The sequence below is a fragment of the Neodiprion fabricii genome, chromosome 4 (assembly GCF_021155785.1).
Source record: "Neodiprion fabricii isolate iyNeoFabr1 chromosome 4, iyNeoFabr1.1, whole genome shotgun sequence".
Classification (NCBI taxonomy): Eukaryota; Metazoa; Arthropoda; class Insecta; order Hymenoptera; family Diprionidae; genus Neodiprion; species Neodiprion fabricii.
The window spans coordinates 20,178,160-20,202,665 of record NC_060242.1 but is presented as its reverse complement, the minus strand read 5'-3'; the positions used below and the strand labels follow the sequence as shown (position 1 = coordinate 20,202,665).

The following is a 24,506-nucleotide window of genomic DNA, read 5'->3' as shown; positions in this document are numbered from 1 at the left end:
TCTCAAACTGTCAAAACCAATCAATCATCGCATTTTTAAATGGGGTTCGTTCAACTTTCTCGCGGTAATTTTCATCCTGAAAAATAACACCCCTCAATCTCCAATGTAGCAGTCGTTGTATAACTCCAGCAGTTCCATTTTTTTTTAATATTTCAAAACGAAAAATTTAATTTATTAAAAAATACTTGATAATATACAAAAATTTCACACCCATATATTGTAGTGGTGAGCTGATCTTGATTACAAACAGAGTTCCATCTGATTATATCCAAATTTTACACAACACAATGATGCAAATTGCCCAGCAAATTTGAGTCAATATAAAAATGTTTCCGTCCAAAAAAGTGTCAACATTATTTAGTTCACAAAATCGGTGCAATAATGAATAGAAAAAATTTCAAAAATTGTATGAAGCCTGTTTCTACTTTGAAATCATTTGAAATACTGTATGTAATGTACTGGAAATAATATTCTCCTGCACACATATGATATCAGCCGTGAACAACAAAAGTATTAAATTATATTTGCTTGCAAACGAGCTTTCTAAAATTCAGAAAATGTAAACGACAACTTGTTATGATTATATCAAATACAGAAATTTTGTTAAAAGTCACCCACATTATCACAATCACACACATCAACCAAGTAGGTCATGGAAAGTGAACATTATATACTTTATTTTAATATATTGAGTTTTATTACAAAATGTTTTGTATTTAGTCTACACATGTAATATAATGATGTTTGGTTTAGACCCATACCAAAACAAAAACATCTTAGCAAGTCTCTTAATTAGCCTTTTGTCCTTACAGAATACACTTCAAGAAGATATTTTTTTCTTCGCATTTGATATAAATTTTATGGTTGTATTTTACGTTATTGTAACCTAAATCCCAAAGAAGCGGGTTAACATTGAAGTGAATTTAAAGAATGGAGCATCTGATCAACGAAGGATTAAAATTGTTGATACGGTTCATTAAAAGGATGCTTCTTGACCTGTGTCAATTCAATGCACGCTTCTCAATTGAAATACCAATTTGTGTAAGATGAAAAGTCAACGTTACGAAACCAATGTCAACTTCGAGACACTGGAAAAGAAAAAAAATATGTTAAAATTATCCTTGAAATGTATTCCAGAGGTGAACTGCCTGTTACCTCTATGTATGTATTTATGTATGGTGACGAATTGAAGATTTGCTATTGGCGTTAAAGAAAAACAGATTATATGTTTGTAATAATGAACTAAGATGAAGGTATCGTCTGATGCGTGTAAAAATAATAAAATTATTGGCAATCATACATTTGATTATATCGTCACATCGCCAAATTTTTCTGTTTTTTTTATTTTTCCGTGCTTTGTTTAAATCCTTTTTTGTGAATTGTTAACGTTAGAAGTAAAGGAAAACTATTCCAAGCAGCTAACTCTATAATGTATAATAATGTAATATCTTTCATTTATCTTTATATATATAACTTCTATTCATAGTTAGGTAGGTATGCGTGTACTTGTGATAACTAAACAGATACATGATTTCTGCTGCATAAATCCCACTAATGACATAATTAATTATTATAATTATAGTTAATATTATTATTATTTCTTTTTTTCATCCTCTCATAATAATTATCAAGTAAAATCTTGTAAAATACAATATACTGCCCTATCATAGAATCTTAATTCGTTTATAAATAATTATAATAATAGTAGTCTTCACACCATTTGTTAATTTATTATCAATCGGATATTATTTCGTTCAAATTGTCCGGGTTTTTCATGTATCCTCTTTTTGTTTTCGTAATGTTCTATTTAATTTCTTCTCAAATTTTTATCTCTCATTTCGATTTTTCAGTTTAAATATTACATTTGTGCCCCTCTGCACTTATGGTTTATGATTTTCTTTTTCGTTCCTTTGCCTGACTATGTACTATAGTACATGTACATATAATATAATAATCTAAAGACTCGCCGTATTTACATATATACATTATAACGGATAAATAACGGACCTATTAGCCGGTTATATTTATTTATTTCATTTTATTAATTATTTATTTTTATATCATATCATTTTTTTAATAATAATAAACTGGTTCTCGCGACAATAAAATTATTTTCATTTCTTTCTCTTCTTCGTCTTTTTTTATAAATAAATTGTGTTTCATCTGTAAAAGATATATATCATCCTTCTACAACGGGGGTAGAGGGCAAACTCTATATGTATTTAAATTCTTGATTTTTTTTCTTTTTCTCTTTTCTTTATTAAATTCCTTTCATTAATATTTCATTTTTATTTATTTTTTTCTCCTCTAAGCATTTCATACAGATAGAAAGTTCTTCACGTCAGATCTATTTCCCATCGTCAGCTGCTAAATCACGTCATCTATAAAAAAAATCTGCACTTTCCCTGTTCAATAAATTTAACTTTTATTTCTCCCTCTTTTTCTCCCCCTTTTTCTCTGTTTCGCTTTATCCGAGAATTCGCGAATGGATTCATTAAGCTATTAACAAGCACCGTTTGTTTGCTTTTCCCTAGAATTCGAATAACTTCTTAAACCTTAGCCTCACCCATAGGATTGTATTCGTTTCTCTTTCATCAAGCACTTCAATCGATACATGCGTTACGCACGAGTTTCAAATATTAATAACATTGTTGCCTCAGAATTACACAAGTTCTTAAAATACGTTTTTACTTCAATGTTGATCATTGGTTTTTATTTTCAGTTATTATCTTTCTACGCATGGCTACACTCTGTATAGAATTAACCAGGAAAATAATCAGATAAAAACAAAACAAGGAACAAATCACTTTTGCCTTTTGAGGCAACGTAGCAAAAGAATATTTTATTCTTCAAATGTAAATAATTACTGAAACAACGCGTGACCCATGCCCTGTCACCCTGTTACTTATATCGAACGCTCATCGTCATCGGCAAAGCGTGCGAAAACCAATAACGTTACCGCTGATAACGATTCAGGATCGGCCAAGTATTCACTCGTGCTACGAGTCGAGATCGTCCTCTCTCTGGCTACTAAAGTAAGACACCAAACCTCCAAATTCCCCGCTACCCTCTTCGTCAAACTGTTTATTACCACCAGGTCCGCCGGTTTCGCCGGCATGAGGGTGAGGATGAGAGTGAGTATGAGGATGTGTCGTATGAGGTGGATGCGTATGAGTGTGCGGCGGTGCCTGTGCTTGAGGAGGAGGGGGTGGTTGTATAGGTGCAGGATTTTCAGCAGGCGTAGAAAAATGTTCCGTAGGATACGGGGAGCCCTGATAAGCTGCCGCGTCGTCAGCCGTAGTCATGGGTGGTGGCGGAGGATAAGCACCGTAATGATAAGTTGGAGGAGGCGGTGGATGATAGGGTGAGAAATTCCCTGTCGCGCGATTGGGCGGTGGTGAAGGTTGCTGCATACCGTGATTAGTTGCAGTGGCATTGGCGAACGGCGGCATCTGGTGCCTCGGTCCGCCCATTGGGGAACCCTCAGGGAATCTTCCCATCGGCGGTACGCCCCTAGCGTAGGGCGGCGGAGGTGGAGGTGTAGGTCCGCCCTTGGTCAATGGACTCCCAGCTGCTGGAGGAATCATCGCCGAACCTGATCCTGATCCCAGTGGCGAACTTCGGTCCCTGCTGCTGCTGATGGAAATCGGCCCTCCGCCAGAAGGCGAAGGGTCCATTGGGTGATGAGGTGTGTGGTACATCTGTGGACCGGGAACTCGCATCCTCATCGGCGGCGTGCCTGACCTGACAGCGGCAAAGTGTGGAGGCATCGGAGACTGGCCAGGTTGCCCGTAAGGCAGTGTGATCCTGCCACGTGGTTGGATGTCGAAACCAGCTCGGGGAACGCCCATTATATTTCCAGCTGTGTTCGAGGTACCAAAGTACTTGTGACCCATAGCAGCGGCCGCCGCTGCAAATGACTGGGGACTAGCCGATACCGGCTGCGACTGAAGCATCCTAGTTATCACCGAGGACTGCGGCTGCTGTGATTGCTGCTGCTGAACGGGTGACATCGATGGGTAACTCTGGCTGGATTGAATACTGACGTTTGGCGGCGGCGCCTGATTTTGACTCGAAGGCGTCCCTTGCTGAACAACCGTGATGCTCGCCGGCGGTGTCGAGGGCGCGGAACCGGACGTGCTGCTACCAGGAGTCGGCAGGATATTGGGATCGTCGGACTTCATTTCGGGGTTGGAATCCGTCCCGAAACCCGATATGTGATCGATGCCCTTCGCCGCAGCTTCTGCCGCTCTCGCGGCCTCCAGAGCAAGAGTTTTTTTCCCCTTTCCGCGGCCCCGACGTTTCGGCTTTACGAGCATACCTTCGGGACTGAAAGCATGAGTATCCGGTCCGATGACTACAGGACAAAGATTTTCGGGAATCTTTTGCGCCTCCGGTGTTGCGATGGGACTCATATTAGCGACCAATGTCGGGGTTAGATTAGGAGCCAAATTCATGCCGGGATTAGGGCTCAAAAAAGACGACATATTCGGAGCCAGATTTGGAGTCGTGACACTAGGCGAGGAGATCGGAGTCACGCTGGTCGTTGGGGTCAGCGCCACGCTGGGTGAAAGAATGGCAGTCACGTTTGGAGACGTTGATTCAATGGACAAGTTTGGCGCCCCGTCTCTCCTCATTTGTTCGGCGAGAATCTCAGCCTTACTGCGTCGTCCACGTTTCTTCTTTTTCGGCGCTTCGCCGTCTGTGCCTTCTGGGGCATTCGGATCCCTCTGTCTTTCAGCCGCCAGTATCTCCAAGGCCTTTAAACGGGCTTTTTCCAGCTTCTTCGCCTCCCGCTCCTCCTTCTTCTTTTTCGCGATCTCTATCGCAGCCAGCTCCAGCTGCCGTTTACCGTATTCCTCGTCTTCCATCATCATCATTTGATCTAGCTGCTCCTCGTCCAGCTCAGCGAATTCCTCGGTACCAAGACCTGCCAGCGACCCTTCCTCGGTGACGTCGCCCTCCTCGCCTCCGCTTCTTGGATTGTTGAACGGCAGGGTCATCATTTTCTGTGACTTCGGCTTGTTTTTACTCCCGGGTTTTGGACCCGGCTTTCTTTTGGCTTTTGGAGTGGCATCATGCTCGTTTGCTGGGTTCATTTTCGTTGCCGCGGGACTTTTACTTTTTCTCGGTTTCTTACCCTTCGGTGATTTTCCCTTTATCTTTGGAGCTTCTTTTTTCGGAGAGTATATATCACCTGTAAAAATGATCAATACATGGTCCTTGGTAATACCATTAAATTCATTCTCTTTCTTATTTTTTCTCTTCAGTTCAAGCACCGATAACTATTTATTCTTTACCATGGGAAGGTTTACTATGAATAGGTATCGCACCTGAGTCTGAATCCTTCTCAGCTTCCTCGTTCAACTCCTCGACTTCATTGACAAACTCATCCTCGCTCTCTTCAGTTTTTTTCAAAGCCTTTTTTAATTCCTAAAACAATTTAATCAGAAACAGAATTAATCAAAGGTTTACCAATCACTCGTCGAAATTTTTTTTCAAGTTTTTTCTGTGGATATAAAAGAGGGAGTGTGGTTTGATGCAATTAATATTAAAGTAGTTTATTAGAGTATAATGTCTATTTACATAATGAACAGTGGGGCATGTCCTATTAACAAGCAGTCCAGGAGTAGAGAGGGTTAGATTGAATTTTGGCGCGTACGGTCCCGCGCGAGCTCGTCTCGCTACGCAAAACTATCACTGGCCAATAGATGGCTCGTCAAGTTTCATTCTGTTCACTAATCAAGATTATGAATTTGTCTATATATTACGACACGCCTCCTTAAATTTATAATCTTGATTCTAACATAATTAGCATTACTTTGGAACTTTTAAATCACTCTGAGTTCTTCTCGATTCTTTATAAATTTTATCTTATCTAGACTCTTAGTTAGCATATCCGCTATATTTGAATTTGACTCTATTTTTACAATGTCAATTACTCCATTTTCATAATTTTCATTTATATAATGATATTGCACCTCGATGTGCTTTGAGTTTTTTGTAAAATTTCCAAACTTTGCTATCGCAATTGCGCCTGAACTATCTTCATATATTTTTATCGGTTTATCAAACTTTACATTAAACATTTCGCTTAACAAATTTCTAACGAACAATATTTCTGTTGCTGCTTCTGACATAGCAGTATATTCTGCAAAAGTTGAACATTTTGTTACTGTACTCTGTTTATGAGTTTTCCAGAAAAACAAGTTTCCATATAATCTTATTACAAAACCAGTTGTAGATTTTCTATCTACATTATCTCCTGCGTAATCAGAATCTACCATGCAATCTAATATTTCACAATTTATATTATTGTAATATGTTAGTTTTAAACCTTTGGTCTTATACAAATACTTTAGAATTCTCATTGCATATTTGAAATGTGTTTGGTCGAAACAACTTTGATATCGACTCAAATAGTTTACACTGAAAGCTATATCTGGCCTTGTGCCTGTGCTGATATACAATAATTCGCCGATTAAATTTCTATATTTTATATTTTCATTGATTTCATTTGCTTGTTCTAATTTAAGATTTGTCTCCATTGGAGTATCGTATAACTTAGAATTTTCTAAATTGTATTTTACAGCCAATGATTCAATATATGTTCCTTGACTTAAAGTCATTTTACCCTTATCTTTGTTATAATCAATATTTATTCCGATATAATTTTTAATCATTCCTAAATCTTTCATTACAAATTTTTCCATTAGACTAGCTTTAACTTTGTTTACTTCTTTTTTATCTTTGCAACAGATCAAAAGATCATCTACAAATACTAATATATATATTGGATCTTTGCTTGTATTTTTCACATATAAACAGTAATTATAATTACTTCTTACAAAATTTAATTTTTCGATAAACTGATTGAAACAGTTATACCAAGCTCTTGAACTTTCTTTTAGACCATAGAGTGCCTTTTGCAATTTACAAACTTTATTGTCCCCTGTTTCGTAACCTTTTGGTTCGTTTATATACACTTCTGATTTTACATCGCCATTTAAAAAGGCTGTTTCAACATCCATTTGTTCAATAAATAGATTATTTTTGCAACTGTATGACAATAAAATTTTCAATGTTTGCATTCGACCCACCGGTGAATAAACATTTTCAGTGTATTCCCTTTGTTGGAATCCTCTTGCAACTAATCTTGCTTTATAAACATTATTATCTTTCCTTTTATAGACCCATTTGACATCAATTACTTTTTTATCTTTTGGTCTTTCAACAATTTTCCATGTATTATTTTTCTTTAAACTATCTATTTCAGAATCCATTGCTATTTTCCATTTTTTACTATCACTGGAGTTTAACGCCTCCTCGAAAGTATTTGGTACATTTGCATCAACATAATGAACATAAATAAAATATGATACAGGATTTCCGTACCTGTTTATAGGACTTTTATTTCTGTGTGATGTTCTTTTTACTGTTGCATTTTCATCACTTTCACTTTGAATATCATTTTGATTTGAATTAATTCTAGTTCTATTACTTCTACTTTCCTCGAGAGGATGAGTAGAAAGTAAGGGATTGTTTTCATTTGAATCATTTTCATTGATTCCAACCGCTTCCTGATCTGAGATTTTAGATTCGCTATTTTCCGAATCGTTATCGCTTTCTTCATCAAGTTTTTCCAAACATATTATTTTAGTATTTTCTTCAACAATTTGTACATGTCTAGCATTGATTACTCTATTATTTACTAGAACTCTATATCCATTTTCAATATATCCTACTAGTACGCCTAATTGTGCTTTGTCGTCCCATTTACTTTTTCTTAAAGCTTCCGGAATTCTAACAAAAACTCGACTTCCATAAATTTTCAAATTTTTTACATTTGGTTTTTTTTAAAAAAATATTTCATAGGGAGTTTTATTCTCCTCCGTATTTGCAATTGTACGATTTTTTAAATATGCTACTGTTTTCATAATTTCTGGCCAATACCTTCTATGTATTTTGGCTTCTCGCATTAGACATCTATCTATGTCCATTGCAGATCTATTATATCTTTCCGCTACTCTATTTAATTCATGGATGTAGGGTGGACATGGTAACAATTCAATTCCTTTGGATCTAACAAAATCATAAATTTCGCGATTTAAGAATTCTTTGCCATTATCACAGCGTAATTTCTTTATTTTTTTATTAAATTTATTTTCTACCAAATTTACGAATTCTTTTAAACAACTCGCTGTTTCTGATTTATTTTTAATACAAAAGATTCTTGTGCATTTACTATAATCATCTACAAATGTTAAAAAATATTTTCCTCCACTGTAGCCAATCGTGCTATGTGGACCATTTAGATCTGTATGAATTAGTTCTAGGATTTCACTAGTTTTTGTTCTGTTATTTTCAAATGGTACATTAGGCATTTTGCTCTCTATACAATTTGCACATTTCATATCAGTGCTTTCGATTTTATTCGGTAATCCATCAGCTAATTTTTCCTTCACTAATTTGTTTAAATATTGAAAATTTACATGACCTAATGCTCTATGCCATTTCTCTTTATCAGTAATTTTTATGGAATTTACATACGTTGTATTATTTTTTCCTTTTGAAATAAAACTTTTCAAAGTGTATAAATTATCTACTTTGTTTGCAACAGCTACTAACTGTCTTGATTCATTATAAATTTTGGCACTTTCATTTTTAGCTAGTATTGTATAATTTGTTGTTATCTTAGAAAAACTTTATAAATTTTGTCTTATGCCTTCAACGTAATATACATTCTTTAAATCAATTTGTACCTGATTATAATAATTTTTTAAAAAAATTTTAATATTTCCAATTTTTGTAGCTTTCAAATTTTTTCCATCTGGCATTTTAACATCAATTGGAATTTTCAAATCCACATAATCATAAAAGAATTTATAATTTTTTATAATATGGTCTGTACAACCACTATCTAGTAACCAACTTATTTCGGTATAATTTTCGTTGAAACTTGTTACATGATTTACGTGTCTCATTTTATAATATCTAAGTTTTTCTCTGTTGAGTTGTAGTCCGCTACTTTTGATTTGCATACCTCTGTTGACCAAGTCTCCGATGAGTAGTTGCCTTGTTGATTGCTGGAATAGTCTTCTCTGGATTGACTTTGTCCTCTGCCTCGACCTCGGTGATTTCCACCTCTGTAATAGCCTCGCTGATGACTTCGCTGTCCTTGATTGACTTGAGTACCCCTGCCTCTGTTGTTGTGTTGTCCCTTTTTACAGTCTTTCTTGTGATGACCTGGTATACCACAGTTGTAGCACTTATCTTGTGTTTTTGCACCAAATGTGCTGACATTGCTTTTATTGTTTTTGTCGTTCGAATTCAAATTCTTCTCCTTTATTTTGAACTTCAAGTAATCAACGGTTCTTTGCTCTTCTGGCAAAGCTTTGATCAAATATCTCATTTTTTCTGATTCGTCTATCTTTCCTCCAGCTGCTTGAAATTCATTTGTTAATTTTTCAAACTCTACAAAAAATTCTTCCATTGACTGGTAATATGTCAATCTAATATCATCGATTTTTCCTCTGCACATTATTTGCAGTGCTGTTGATTGTGTCGTATACATTTTATCAAATCTTGTCATCATTTCTAAATGCTGTTTTGCATTCACCAACGTATTCTAATTGTTTATCAGAGATTGAGCTGACTATGAGCGTTCTTGCTTTTAAATCCATTTCTATCCAATCTTCTTCTTTATTTTTAAACTTATTGGTGATATTACAAACTGCTGGATCTTTACACCTTTTGTATTCCAGTTATAACATTATTCTTATTTTCCAACTTAAATAATTTGCCCCATCAAAAATGGGTATCATAATATCTTCCATCTTAACTTGCTTAGCCATTTTCCATTCACTCATACTTATATTTTCGTATATTAAATTTTCAGAATAACAACTTTCTTAGCTTTTTCCAAATACACTTGACGAATTTGATTTCTTGTTTGATTTTCTAACTTAATATCTTTGACTTTTAATTCGTGTTCTTGATTCACTATCTGTTTTATCCACGAAAACATGTGTTTTACTTCAAAATGAATTTGATCTATACTCGCGCTTCATCACTTATTTCACAGTTCTTTCCATTTTTAGTTAAATTAACATTTCATCTTCTTGGTTGCGCGTATATTCTTTTACTTTAAATTTGAACCACAAATCACGGAGATACCACGGAAAACCACGCTCTGCTACCATGTGGATATAAAAGAGAGAGTGTGGTTTTATGCAATTAATATTAAAGTAGTTTATTAGAGTATAATGTCTATTTACATAATGAACAGTGCGGCATGTCCTATTAACAAGGAGTCCAGGAGTAGAGAGGGTTAGATTGAATCTTGGCGCAAACGGTCCCGCGCGAGCTCGTCTCGATACGCAAAACTATCGCTGGCCAATAGATGGCTCGTCAAGTTTCATTCTGGCCATTAATCAAGATTATGAATTTGTCTATACAGGGTGTCCCTAAATTGCCTCCCACGGACTAGTCAGCATAATACCTCGTTTAAATCCTGTATATTACAACATTTTCAAATACTTTTCAACTCGAACGCCAATACTTTAACTCTTTTTACAACTGTGGACCTGAATATTCACTTATTAAACATATGATATATTACCTCTTCACTATCAGACGCCATATCTTCTTGGTAATTAATTTTCTTGCCCCGTGTTCGTCTGCCTAGTGTTTCTTCTTCCTGTTTTGGATAACTATCCGAAAGTCCACCATAAATGATCTGCGAAAAATGAAACAATTTTACCCACGAAGTTTCATTGAAGCATGAAACTCTTTGTGAAAATCAAATTTCAATTATAGGTATATCAGTTTTTCGATGAAAAATAGTCATTTCAAGTGACAAGTTTTTACCTTTCGTCTTATGGGTGGAGTCTTCTTCCGTTTAGGTATACTTTCCTGAAAAATTTAAAATAGTCTTCTGTATCGCCAATAGTAAGATATTTCGTTTTCAAAAAAATACAATTCATGCACTCTTCAAACCTTTTTTTTCTTGGCAAGTTTCTCAGCATCCATCAAAACCATAGGAATACCATCTTTTTGTTCATTCTCCTGATTTCCCTCGATTTTTTCTTCAGTTTTAACGCCATCCTGATCGCACAAAATCCTCTTCTCCTCGTTTTCACTTACTTGTTCTTGATCTAGAACCGACTGGATCTCCTCTGCTCCGTCAGACTCATTAATATGTGTGCCAGGTTTGTTTTCTTCATCATTTTCACTTTGGTTGTCAGATTCGATGATGCGCTTCTTCTTACTCTTTTTTTTAGGTTTCGATTTGTTTGACGACCTCGATTTCGGTATTGGCGTCGTTTTACTCCTGCTGGATAATTCATTTCCCAATTGATTTCTCATTAAAAAACTTGTTCTATTCTGATCTCCAGAGACAATCACATTCTAATTTTTAAACACAAATTAAAACTTACCGTTTCTTTCTTTGTCTCCAAGAATTATCGCTTTCTTCACTTTCCGACTCCTCCCATATAGACCGTGACTTCTTTTTTTTAGGTTTATCACTATCTTCGCTATCGTCGTTTACTAAAAACATAAATTATATAAATTATAGTTTCACGAAGGAGCGGCAAAAATTTGATAGCCCATTTCAAGATGCAGTTTCTTTTTTTTTTATTAATACATACTAAAATCTTCGTCGTATCGAGTCATTCTAGCTCTTGTCGACCGCCTAACAGGAGCTCCACCTCTTCGACCCCGTTGCCTCCTAGCATCAGCGAAGCTACTTTCATCAGAAGACGATCCCTGATCATCAAGATCATCTTCCTCGTCTGAAACTGAACCTTTGAAGTCCTCGTCACTTTCCGGATCATCCTCACTGCTGGTGTCCAAGCTGTTCAGCTTACGATGCTTTTTTCTAGAAAGTATCTTCCTCGCCGATACTTTTGGCTTATCGTCCTCATCGTCGTCGTCATCTAAATCTTCATCTCTTTCGGCTTTATAATCCTCATCACTTTCTTTTTCAAGCTTTCTGTCGTCCGTCTCATCCTCATCTCCTTCTAGTTGATTCTTCTTAAAAGCCTCAGCCTAACGAATATCAGATAAATTATTTATTTCTACTTCTATTACACGGAGAATAATCTAAAAAATGCAAACTTACTTGCGCCTCTTCTTTTTCAGCATTTACAATAGTAGCTATATCTTTTCCTCTACCCTGATTTCCAGCTCCTCGAACAGCTTCTACCTCATCTTGAATTGCAGCATTTATCATCTCATCGTACTCATTAAACTTGTAAGTATTTGCACAACGTCGTTCTCGGAGTTGGTAAACAGGTTGGCTGTCTTCACTACTCGAGCTCCCGGAGCTCGACGACGAAGCTGAGGATGAGGATTCTGAAATGTGACAGTTCAAATTATTATTCTTACGATCTAACTCATGTTAATCTGAACGACGCTTTGAAGTTTCAAATTCCCAAGTAATCACACAGATTTTTATCGCTCTTACCATTATCAGACTCTTGGCTTGATGCTCTGGATGATTTCTGGGTCTCGTTTCTGTGCAGAACATTGTCCAAACTGATGCCAACATAGGCCAGTCTCTTCTTTCGCAACAACTCGTTCTCGTGTCTCTTCGTGTACTTATCATATTTCTTCAAGTTCTCTTGCAGTTTAAGCACCAGTAAATTCTATCAATTAAAAATGTTTTTCAATGTAAGTATTCATGGAGTGAAACATGTTTACGAAGACTGTAAAAGAAACTAGACTCAATGTTCAACTTACGTGTTGACACGGAGGACAGAACCAATCGCCCTCTGGTATGAGCATAAGAGCTGGTCTCAGACAGGAACAGTGCCAGCCCTTGTCACATGTATCGCACAATAAAATCCACTCAGGGTGATCAGCTTTGCCACATTTTTGACACGCATATTCATCGTCTGCTTCTTCGTCGTCACTTTGGGCTGAAAACGTCGATTACAATTTTTATCTTCGTGAATTGATTCGATGAATATAACAGAAAAGTTTTGAAATAAGCTTTGGATGTTATTTTCACCTTTCTGGGCCGTTCTAGCTCTTCTCAATGGTTCCGATTCTTCGTCTTTTTCGAGATCGCTTTCGGGTGAAAATTCGTGATCACTTTTAAAAAGTACAGAGCCCTCGCTTTCTGCTTCTTCCTCCTCATCGTCGTCCTCATCGTGATCGTCTTCGTCTTCGGTGCTAGAACCAGACGAACTGCGCCAAGGATTCGTTTCATCAAATTTTGACTCAGTTTTCTTCTTCTTTATTTTCGTCTTATGCTTTTTCTTAGGCTTTGTTTCTCTCTCGACGATCTCTTTAAACGAAACTTCTTCCTCACTCTCAGGCTAAGGAATTTCATAAATTAAAACTTAGCAAACATTAAACTAGAAATCAAGAGACTGAAAATAAACAAACCAACTAAAGTTATTCTCATACCTTTTGCTTTTTTCTTTTTTTCTGGTTAACCGAGTCTCGATCCTTCTTCTCTTTCAGTTCGCACAACGTTTCTTCTTCTATTCGCCTTCTGTCAGCCTCCTCCTTAATTTTAAGCTGCGCTATTCGCCTCGATTGTCTGACGGGATTTTCATTCAGCAAGGCCCCAGACTGCGAGGTGTCTATTATGTCTCTTCCAATCTCCAAACCTAGCACCATTTTTCCTGAAAAAGAATTACCATTTCCAAATTAATAATTTCCAAATTAACAACTTTTTTCTAACAATCCACATAATTACTTCGAAACGATTATGTATGTGTGAAGTTGACCTGGCACTTTTTGAAAATAATAATTATAAAATTGTGGTGAGTTGTAGTGAATACGTGTTAACTTGTTCCATTGACCCACCACTCCTAACTTCAACAGTTTTCCAAAAAATCGCAAAAATCGAAAATCTAATAAGGCCAGCACTTATGAGATGTCTGAAAAAAAATATGGTGTTAGATTGTACTAACTTGTGCCTTACATCGTTTTTTTGAACAAGTCCGTACATCACCATTAACAAAAACATGTAAGATAAGAATTTAAAAAAAAAAAACTAGAAATAAAATAGATTGTGCTCAACTTGTGCTAACTTGTACCGTACCTTATTTTTTCAAATACTCAGAAAACTCTGGAAAAGTACCAAATATCCCGAAAACATATGAGACAGCACAAAAAAATCAACACCCAGTCAACCACTTCGAAGAATTCACAAGTTTTTTTAATTGGGCTGGGTTTGGGCCAACTTCTGTCATATCCTGTCTTTCCAAAAACTTGAAGAAAACCTGGTGGAACTAATTTCCACGCCAAACCACAATAAAATGCAGTTTGTTGAAAATTGTAAAAAATATTCGAAAATTGTAGGAAATTGTACAAAAACGTGGAACATCGTGGGAAATCGTCGAACATCGTAGTATTTCGCATAGAAAATTACTAATTGCAATAAAAAAAAAAAAAGATAAAAATTCACAATTGTATATGAAAAATAATTACAATTTCGGACCCAGACAACATACATTTTTTTCTCTTAGTATTCTTAAAATTTCTATGAAAAGTACAACATTTTATAAACTCCACGAATTTTTGAACCACCGCTCTCTCACAAAGTAAACTTCTGGCAGACAAGTCAAGTACCTAGCAGAATTGAGGTCTAAATTCGAAGACTTATTTTTCATCTTTTGAGTATGATCTAGACGTATTTAGAGAATCTGTCATATATTTTTGAACTCACTTTGTCTCAATAGGTGAGTCTTATGAAAAAAAACTAACATTTATTATTTCTCTAAAACAGGAATTTCACGATATTCTACAATAAATTATATCCATTTCCACATTTGATATAAGAAGAACGATCGCGTAAATGCGAGCCATTCTACAATTATCTATAAAATACAACGATAATCTACAACAAAGTACTGTGTTTCACAAAAAACTATAATGAAATGAGTAATAAGTTCCGTCGCACGTCATATCGTCAGCTTTGATTTGAAAAAGGTGATCCTTTACGAGTGATTTTTTTTTCATAGATTTTAGTTGGCACTACGTGCAAGTAATATTAATTACGAGTTTAGTTGCATGAAAAAATCGCTTTCAATTAATTACATATTTTTATTTTGTGTACTAATTAAATTCTTATTCTGCGACTAATAAACGTTCGTATCGAATACAAGATGTACATTTAGGTGTGTAGTAGTCTGAACCTTTTTTGTAGAAAATTTGACTATCTACAAAAATGAAAACAAAAACAGCTTCCCAACTTGTATAGTTTTCAAGATATTTTGGTTAGTGTTCGAAAAATTCAAACCGGATGAGTCACCTTTTACAATGTTGCTACCGAGTTCCGCTTTCACGAGGCTTCGTTCGAGGCTAAAAACTAATATTCGAAGGGTAGGTAAGAAAAACGAAAAGTTGAACAAAACAACCCTAATGATGAATAGAAAACGTTTTTCACAGGAATTCATTGGAATTCTCGGGCTCATCCTGGGGCTTATAATAACGAATATGCGCAAAATTAGTAGTGTAATCGTTATTCTGTGGGGTTTTATCAAAAAATGACCTATACATGCAGAGATCAGACAGTTCTTTTTTTTGGGGGGGTAAATGCTTATTAGCCCCGGACTGTACAAAAGTACGGCACAAGTAGTCACAAACTTGGCACAACCTAGCAGCACAGTTGAAAAAATTGCGAAATCCTGGAAGTGTACGGCTGGGTGTCGATTTTTTGTATTATCTCATATGTTTTCCGATTTTCTCGGTATTTTGCAAGTTCGTTATCAAAGTTGGAAAACTATGGTACAGCACAAATTAAAACAATCCGACAAAATCGAAAAAATGTCGAAATCTTGGAAGTGTTCGGGTGAAAGTTGATTTTTTACATTTTCTCATAAATTTTTTGGTAGTTTTCTACTGTTTTCTGAATTTTCGGTAAGCCTATTGCAACTCACATTTTCTCGTACATTTTTATTTTACACACGTTTTTTTGTTTGCAATATAATGACTTTTTTCAAAAAACGAATTATGGTACAAGTTAACACAAGTCTAGCACAATCTGGCAAAATGTTTTTTTTTTCAGATATCTCTAAGTGATCAGATTAGCGAATTTGTAGAAAACCGTTGAAGTTAGGAGAAAGGCGCCAACGGCACAAGTTTAATTAGTACACATTCAGCACGATTCGGTAAAATTTTTATAATTATGCCTTTCGAATAGTGCTGGCTCAATGACGTACATGTGACTATTTTACGTGGCTAAAATCCCGATTAAAAACGTACTTTTCTTTCTTTTTTTCTGTGGTGTGTCGCTGCTGACTGCCGGGCTGCTAAGAACCGGAGTTTGTGGATCCGTAGTCGCAGACAATTCGGGAGCTGCCGACTGATTGGTATCTGAAGCAGGAGCCGCTCGCCCAGAACGGCAAATTGCCCGTCGCAACTTCCTCTTCCCTCTGGGTCTGCCACGGGTTTTCTTGTCATTAGAAGAATTTTCTACGACGATAACGTCGTCGCCTGTTTTAGAGTCATCCTTTTCAATACTACTGAGCTTTTTGTGATTTTCGTCGTCTGAACTATCAGCTTCCCCACGTTTCTCTTCGACCGTCCTGCGCAGATTAATATTAGGAAGACGCTTTCCGCGTAATCTCATCCTTTTGCCGCCAGTCCCTTCGCTCTCATCGTCGTCGTCTTTTACTGCTATATCCTCGGAGTTTGATTCGTGGTGACTGTTGCGTCGTTTTCTAGAAATCTTGGGCGTCTCAGCACCGTCCAATTTCCACCCTTCGTATACCAGCTCCGACACAGGCTTGACACGAATTCCCAACGACGCGACATTAGTGTCCTCGGATTTTGATTGCGTGTCTTCGTCCATACAAGCTAGGGGGTCCAGTTCGATCTGAGAATTGCTGAACGGATCCTCGTTATCAGCGCCCATCGAATCGTCCGATTCTATAGTTATGACTTTGAGATTGACACTTTGGACTTCCGAGTCTCCTTTGGTTTCTTTACCCGTGTCGCGAATCTTGTTCGTCAATAAATTATCCGTGGTTGTATCAGCTTCAGGTTTACTAGTCTCATCTGCCAACGACGTCATGTTTTCGTTCAGGCTTTTCTTTTGCGAGGTAATCAGTTTCGCCGAGTCGTCGGCGATTTCGTTCACGGAAGAATTCAACTTTGTTACCAATTCGGTATTGAATTGTTTCTCCTTCGAAAAATCTCCCAATTTGTCATTCGTTTCTTTCTCAAACTCGACCTTTCCGAGGTCTAAAATCTTCTCCTCGACAATTTCCGCAACAAAGTCAGAACTGCATCTGTTTGCTTCCATTTTTTCTGCTATGAAGGCGGGTGTATCCTTTGCTGCATCGTGTGGCAGAGTGATTTCATTGGACTTCAATATCGCGATCCTCTTGTCGTCGAGTAAAGAAGATTCTAAACTCTCAGCATATTCGGAACCCTCCAATTTTTTTGATTCAGCATAGCTGATGTTGTGGTTCAGCAAGTCCGATCCAGCAGTCTCATCTCTGTTTTTCAAATCCTTTGCCAGTAACGATATAATATTTAAATCTCTTTCATCGTTGGCCAGCATAGATATGCTCGAATCTTGTTTCAACCTCTTCGGATGATGAACAATACCAGAATCTTCCTCGAATTGTTCATCTTCCTCCTCATCGCTGTTATTCAAGTCTACCGTGTCTGGTTCTGAAAAATGTTTTGCCGCTATGGATGAGGACAACACGGAGCTGCTGTCATCGAGACTATTTGTAACAATAGGTTTTCCCTTTTCCGATATTTCCTTTTCTAAATTTTTACCAACGGGTCCTTGTACTATGTGTAAATCTGATATCGTACTCACACTCAAAATTTCATTATGTTCCAAAGTGTTTGTTTCCCTTTCATCTTTTGCATTGACTTCAACAGAATCACGTAATGATTCTGAAATACTTTCTTCCCCAACTTTTTCTGTTCCCGGAATTTGGTGCTGTGTCAAGGACAGAACAGATTCGTTCATACTCTTCTCTTGGCTCGTATTGTCTATTATTTCCACTGATTTCATTTCAGATTCTTTCTTACTGTCTTCGTCTTTCGTTTTGCCAGCAAATTTTGATTCAGTTTCTTCGGGGGGTTTCGTATCAAACGCTCTTTCCAGAGGTACCAAACTTTCTCTGGCTCCTTCTGTGTGTTCTGTTATCGATTCTGTCATGTTTTCTGTATCATTAGCTTGCTCAATTAGATCATCAGTCTTTGATTCAGCCATGCTGTCCATGCTCTCCTTATTGTCATTTGCTGCTATTTCTTCTGCACCTTGTTTCGGTAAATTCTTATTTACCCATGATGTTTTCGCTTCTTCAGTTTCATCTAAATTAGAACCTGAGAAATTTGTGTTATCATTGTATGCATTCGCATCTGTTAAACAATCTTTATCTGTTCTTTCAGTTATCATTTCTTCAGCAATTTCAGTTTGTAACCTGGAAATATCTCTTTTAGCGTGATCCGACACTTCTTCACGCAATTGTGGTGGTAATCCAGAAGTTGCTCCAACTTTTTCATGGAAACTATCAATCTGCGGAGAGGAATCTTGCTGCTTTTCTCTGTCTAGTAACAATTCCTGGCTTTCCATACTTTCAGACTCATCTATGTTGGATTTACTTTCGATGAGATCGTTTTCAAAAACATCATCACTTTCACGATCGCTGCTGTCATAATTTGCTACAAGAGACTTTTGATCATCTGTGCTTGCATCCTGTGTCAAGTTCTCGGCGTTGTCCTCAGTTTCTCCATATTCTGACTCTACCGTATATTTCCCAAGCGGATTACTTTCGCACTTTAATTCTCCACCTAAATTTTCTTTTGTTGATTCCGATTCAATTTCGTGTTCCAGTTCGGTTGATGCTAACTTACTCGCCTCGTTATTTCGATCTTCCAACTGATTTGAAATCACATCACTCTCAGTTTGGGATGTATTGTCATTTCGAAATTCAACAGATGGAGACACAGCAGATTCCTGTTTAGAATCGCTACACACAACCCCCACATTAAATCGAGATATTTCATTCAACTGCTCAAGAGTCTCATCGGTGTTATTTTTGCTAGATGTTTCATGATCTCCTATTAGGTTTGAATCTGAGGTACTTCTAGGTTCGTTAGAAGCAGCGATATGTTCAAAAGACCTCTTTTTATCATCCATCGCTTTTCCTTTGTCTAAAGTAGAATCTTCGTTAGACACATCTTTTGATGATTCGTTAGAATCAAACACTCTGTCGTCAATTACCATTGCTTCATTCGAATCTTGATCTGTGGAAGGACTCGGATTTTCCGCTACCGCGTTGCAATAATCATCTACGATGCCTGTTCGGATCGATGTATCTGTTCTATTATCATTCTTACTTTCAACAGTTATTCTTTCGGGAGATTTTGATATGTTTAAGTCAACGATAGCTGCTGGCGTTATTTCTTTGAAGTACAAGTCGTCGTTTTTAGATGCACTGCTCTCATCCAATCCACTTGCAGAATGTTTCTCGACTGCTTCTTCAGCGTCGCAATCTTTAGAAAGCTGAATCTCATCTATAGCATTAGGTAACTCCACCAAAGGATACACAGCAACCTTTTCAACAGGTGGCACATCCGCAGTTCTGATTGTTTGCTGTGGTTCCGAATATAAAATTTCATTAGCTGCACTTTTACTCTCTTCTTTCGATTCGTTGTTTATTGCATCGTATTCAACATTTTGACATCTATCATCATCTGTACCAGATTCCGATATTGTGTCCTGTTCTCTGACAATTGCATCTGTAGTTTGAGATACAAGTCTCTCATCTTTCTGATGTGAAGAATAAGTTTCCATATCTACGGTTCCTGTACAAGAACTGAGAGCCAGTTTTGTCGATGAAGCATCAAGTTTTTCTGTAGAAATTTCTCTCGGTTGAAATTCAGTAAATTCTGTTTGATTTTCTGTTGGTTTAGACGACCTTGCGCTACCAGAATCTTCATCTTCATCTAAAACATCTTCATGTTCGATCCCTGTGCTTTCATCAACAACATTGTCAATTGTAACAGACTGAGACTTCGATAGCAGTTCTTCTTCCACATTCCTTTTTTTCCTCGGAACATTCTGATCCTGCTCCGAATCCGAACTGGACTTCAGTAGTTCATCTTCATTACTAGAACTAACAAATTCGTTGTTACCTTGAGACACTGGAAGCTCTTCAAAGGATTGTTTTTCGTCTATCTGCTCTGCTGATGGCTCTTCTGTTTGGGGTTCTTTGGATTTCTGCTCCTCTCCTTCTTGAACTGATTTCTCTTCCAAATGGTCTTTAGAATCTGTTGGCAATATGACAGGTGATTCAACAGGTTCTAAACCACTTTGTGGAATTGCATTTCTTTTTTCAAGCTGGTGAGATTCAGTTTCCCGCTCCAGCAAATCCTCAGATTCCTGGTGATCAGAAACTTTAGTTGCTATTACTTCGGAAGGTTCATTTTCTGGGTGTTGCGCGTTTTTTGAACCTTGAAGATCAGAAACTTTAGCGCCTAACTGTTCACATGGTTCATTTTCCAAGCATCGTACATCTTCTGATTTCTGTTGATCAGAATCCTGAAGATCAGAAATTTCAGCATCTAACTGTCCATGTGGTTCATTTTCCAGCCGTTGCACGTCTTCCAATTTCTGTTGATCAGACGCTTCATCTTGTGGTTGTTCAATTAACTCGTCAATAGCAGTTACTTTCATCTGAGAATCAGCTACTGTTGTAATACTTTGATTATCAGGTACAGGATCAGTTGAATCTTCAACTTTTTCATTGACTGTTCGAGAATCAGGGTCCACAATACTATCGCTACCATCGGGAGAGTGAGATGACTCTTGAAGGGTTTCAGATTTCTCCATTACAAGATCAATCGATACTCTAAGACCTTCAGTACCAAGTGCAGAGCCAATCAATTCATTCAAATTTTCAGCACTGTCTACAGAATCGATCGACTGTTCAACACTTTGCTTGTCCCTTGTAGAATCATCAACGTTTCTGTCAGAGATTTTACCCTTAGCTGGAGAATGAATCAATTCATCAGGGTTATCACTCTTTAGTGTCAGAACATCAGTTGTTTCTACATTTTCAGGCTCGGTTGAATGATCATTCGAATCTTCGATATACTCAGATTCATTTTTCGAATCATTCGACTCTTCCAGACTTTTAACGACAGGTACACAATCGGTTTCAGTATTCGCAATAACTAATTTTGCAAAATTTTCACTAACTGGTATAGAATCTGTGAATTCTTCGGTGGGCGAAATTCCAGTTTGAGCTACATTCAATTCGCCAAAACTTTTATACCCAGATACTGCACTACACGAAGAAGTTTCATCTTCGGAAACAACAGATTGTTGAAGCCTCTCATTCATTGATACAGAATCTACCGATTTACCGGCATACGTGGTTCCATCTCCAGAGAAACTTTCTTTGTTAAGACTCTCTTCATCAGGATCCTCCTCAAGTTTTTCTTCACTGTCTACAATTTCTGATTCGACATTAATTTTTTCATCCAGATTTTTATTTTCCCCTGCGGAAACAGCCTGTGGATCAATTAATTGGTCGAGACTTTCACTCCCACATATAGAATCCACAGTCTTTTCGATGCTAACAGTTCGATCTAGATTTTCGGCCAATTTGTTGAAGCTGTCTTTCTCCGTATGTTCCGCAACGTCAGAGACGGAAGGTGTGACATGACTCACCAATTCTAACTGTTCACATTGCGATACACTCATTTTACAAGCTGCATCACTAACTGGATTACCTTTTTTGTCATCGTTTTTCAAATTATACGATACACAATTGGGGCCAAAAAAAAATCTCGGTGGTGACGCCTCAGACGAGGCAGGATTGTCCGTCTCGCTTGGAAGATCTGCATTGTTGGAAGATTTTTGCTCAAATGTCTGTATCGTTGAACCATTCGTGTCGTGCGAATGATCCTTTTCAGCCAATGTTTCGGCACCTGGCACAGCTAGCAGACCAGGTAATATAGCTTTTATGAGTCCAGCACCTATTGATATTGATGATTCATGCCTGCATGATTCCTCAAGGACTGCCGCCGATTCTTGCGAAGTAGCTTTTTCTGGTTTTCCCAATTCCAAAACATCGGTCTTAGTTATATCACAGCTTTCAGTTTCATTTTTGGATAACGTTGAATCTTTCACGTCCTTAACTGCGTCACTGTCGTAATCAGAAATGCCCATTACAGTCTCCGACTTAATACTGGTTTCCGGTGTGTTCTCTTTCATTCTATTTTGATCAGAACTCGAGTCTTCCTTAGAATTGTGTGAAGCACCGGTAAACGTATCACTAATCGAAGTTTGTTGTTCGGCAGGTAAATCGGGTACATCATGATCGGTGTTGGTTTTCTCAACTGGTCTGCCAACGTCCCATCTTGACAACCTTTTCACGGGATTAACAGCAGTCGATTTAACAAATACCTGAACACCAAGCGTCGGTTTGAATTTAGATTTCCCAACTGAAGCCTCGGGACGTTCTGTTGTACTCTTGTTGGTTTGGGCATCGATTTGACTCTCTTGTAAATTGGTCGCATCATCGGTTGCCGCTTCTATGGAAGCTTCGTTCGTCGGACTAATTTCCGGCAAAACTTGGCTCTCGGGTAAATTTAAATTCGACAAAGAAGAGCTGCTTTGCTCACTTTTTGATTCTTTACTGACTTCATTGTCCGTTGATGTTTCATCACCGGGATTGCCAGTTTCCGACTCCGATCCTAAGCCTTCCCCATAAAAATACATCACAGGCTCATTGATAGCTTCTCCAATCCCAGGATTCACTGCGTCGCACTCGCTGCCTGAACCTTGTCCCTGCACCATCATGACCGGTTCCTCGATCGCTTCGCCTACTTCATCTCGCCAATTGTTGCCGATCATTTGTCGCTTGTCGATGGTACTTCTAATCGGTATCACATCTGCGTGAATCCTTTTTATTATGTCCTGTGGTACGTCGTCCTCTTCTAATGGACGTTTACCACCCATCCGAACTGCATTGAGTTTACTCAGGTCTGGAACCATGCTGTAGTTGGGCAGGCGGTGATCGTCCGCGCCTCCCATCCTTGCCGAGGAACGATAGGCCGGTGGTAGATCGTAGTTTGTGAATGGCAATTGAGGCGGCAGCGTTTGTCTCTTGCTAAAGTCCGTGACAATAGGGTGATTTCTCGACGCCGTTCTGGCGTCAAAACGTATGCTGGACAAGTCTGGTCGACCCGGTTTTTTTGTGCTCAAATCTATTTCTCTGTGTTGAAAATCTTGAGGTCTGTAACCAGGTGAAGGGAGCTCTGCACCCTTGCTACCGACTGACTTACGACTAGAAAGATCAATTCCCGAGAAATCCACAGGTCTGTTGCGTTCAGTGATGCTCTCCCATCCCCTGGGCGATGTGGATAAATCCATTCCTCCCTGACTCCTAGATGCTCTGGACTTGTCCGTCTGAGACCTGGAAAAGAATTCTGGTATTTGACGATCTTCTTCTGGACTAGTCACCATTCCATGAATCCCACTCGATCTGGCCAAATTTTCAGCTATTTTCTCCAGCGACTTGGACCCGCTTAATTTTTCTAGTTTTTCCGATTGCAGCTTGGAAAGATTAGCGGTCAACTTGTTTATTGGTGTTACCGATATTTTGTTCTGTGTCAGTATCGGTTCACCAGATGAAAAAAACACATTGCTACTTTTTGCTGGTACATTTTCACGAGATTTTATCGGTTCATTAACATCGTCGCGTGGAATTGGCTTCATCACAGGTGTCAATGTTATTCCCGTCGGTACTTTGAGATCTAATTTTCTCTCCTCTGCGGGTTTGGTCAGATTTGCGATATTCACAACTTTGATAGGTGAAGTTTTTATCACTGGTGTTTCGATATGCTTCAATTCTACACTCTTCGCTTCTTGTTCTGAGGTTTCTTGACTCACATAAATTTTCCCCCGAGGCTCTGTGGGACTAGGAATATCGGAGACTTCGGAATATCTGATTTTACTCGAATGAACAGTTTCAGAGAGATTTAATTTACAGGGTGGCACTATAGCCTGATTTTGGGGTTGATTAGAGAGATTTTCCAAGTCCGCTGTTCTCTTCACTCCAGACTCTGTGCAAAGGATGCTGATGTCTTGAGAATCATCTTCTGTATTTTGTTGTGAACTTTCTTCATTTGTGACGTCTTCCTCATCACCCTCTTCATCGCCTTCTTCCTCTTCGTCCACCTTTCCATTTTCCTCTTTTTCTTCACCTTGGTCATCCTCCTTATCCTCTTCATCCTCCTCTTCATCTTCTTCCTCATCTAGGTCTTCCTCCAAACTTTCTGCATCTTCTTTGCCATTTCCCTCGACAACAGCCACTTCTATATTATCTCTATTTTCCTCCTCTACGCTTGGCGAGGTTGTCACTTGACCTGTATCAATTATCGGCTTCTCTGATATTTCAAGGCTATTGCTATCCTCTGTTTCTAGTATATCTCCAGCCTCACCATTTGTCAATGTGCTAATCAGACTGACCACCCCGTCGCGATCCCTGGTTTAGAAAAAGAAAAAC

General features: G+C 37.9%; 2 protein-coding genes across 2 annotated transcripts in view; both read right to left on the bottom strand.

The window, feature by feature from the left end:
• Positions 1-655: 655 nt before the first annotated feature.
• Positions 656-24,506, bottom strand: part of LOC124180689 — a 25,322-nt gene continuing 1,471 nt past the window's right edge. Inside the window, exons 4-17 of the mRNA XM_046566435.1 lie at positions 16,225-24,485; positions 13,417-13,637; positions 13,016-13,325; positions 12,745-12,923; positions 12,470-12,650; positions 12,125-12,357; positions 11,652-12,051; positions 11,439-11,550; positions 10,999-11,335; positions 10,870-10,914; positions 10,622-10,738; positions 9,044-9,628; positions 5,334-5,433; positions 656-5,197 (exon numbers count right to left, since the gene is read on the bottom strand). Of these exons, the coding sequence (XP_046422391.1) occupies positions 3,000-5,197; positions 5,334-5,433; positions 9,044-9,628; positions 10,622-10,738; positions 10,870-10,914; positions 10,999-11,335; positions 11,439-11,550; positions 11,652-12,051; positions 12,125-12,357; positions 12,470-12,650; positions 12,745-12,923; positions 13,016-13,325; positions 13,417-13,637; positions 16,225-24,485 (13,279 nt within the window). The 3' untranslated portion in view covers positions 656-2,999. The remainder of the gene's footprint in view (positions 5,198-5,333; positions 5,434-9,043; positions 9,629-10,621; positions 10,739-10,869; positions 10,915-10,998; positions 11,336-11,438; positions 11,551-11,651; positions 12,052-12,124; positions 12,358-12,469; positions 12,651-12,744; positions 12,924-13,015; positions 13,326-13,416; positions 13,638-16,224; positions 24,486-24,506) is intronic.
• The window catches only part of LOC124180019 (ubiquinol-cytochrome-c reductase complex assembly factor 1), an 18,584-nt gene continuing 11,001 nt past the window's right edge, over positions 16,924-24,506 (bottom strand). Inside the window, exon 7 of the mRNA XM_046564995.1 lies at positions 16,924-16,935. The gene's annotated coding sequence lies outside the window, so the exon portion shown is untranslated. The remainder of the gene's footprint in view (positions 16,936-24,506) is intronic.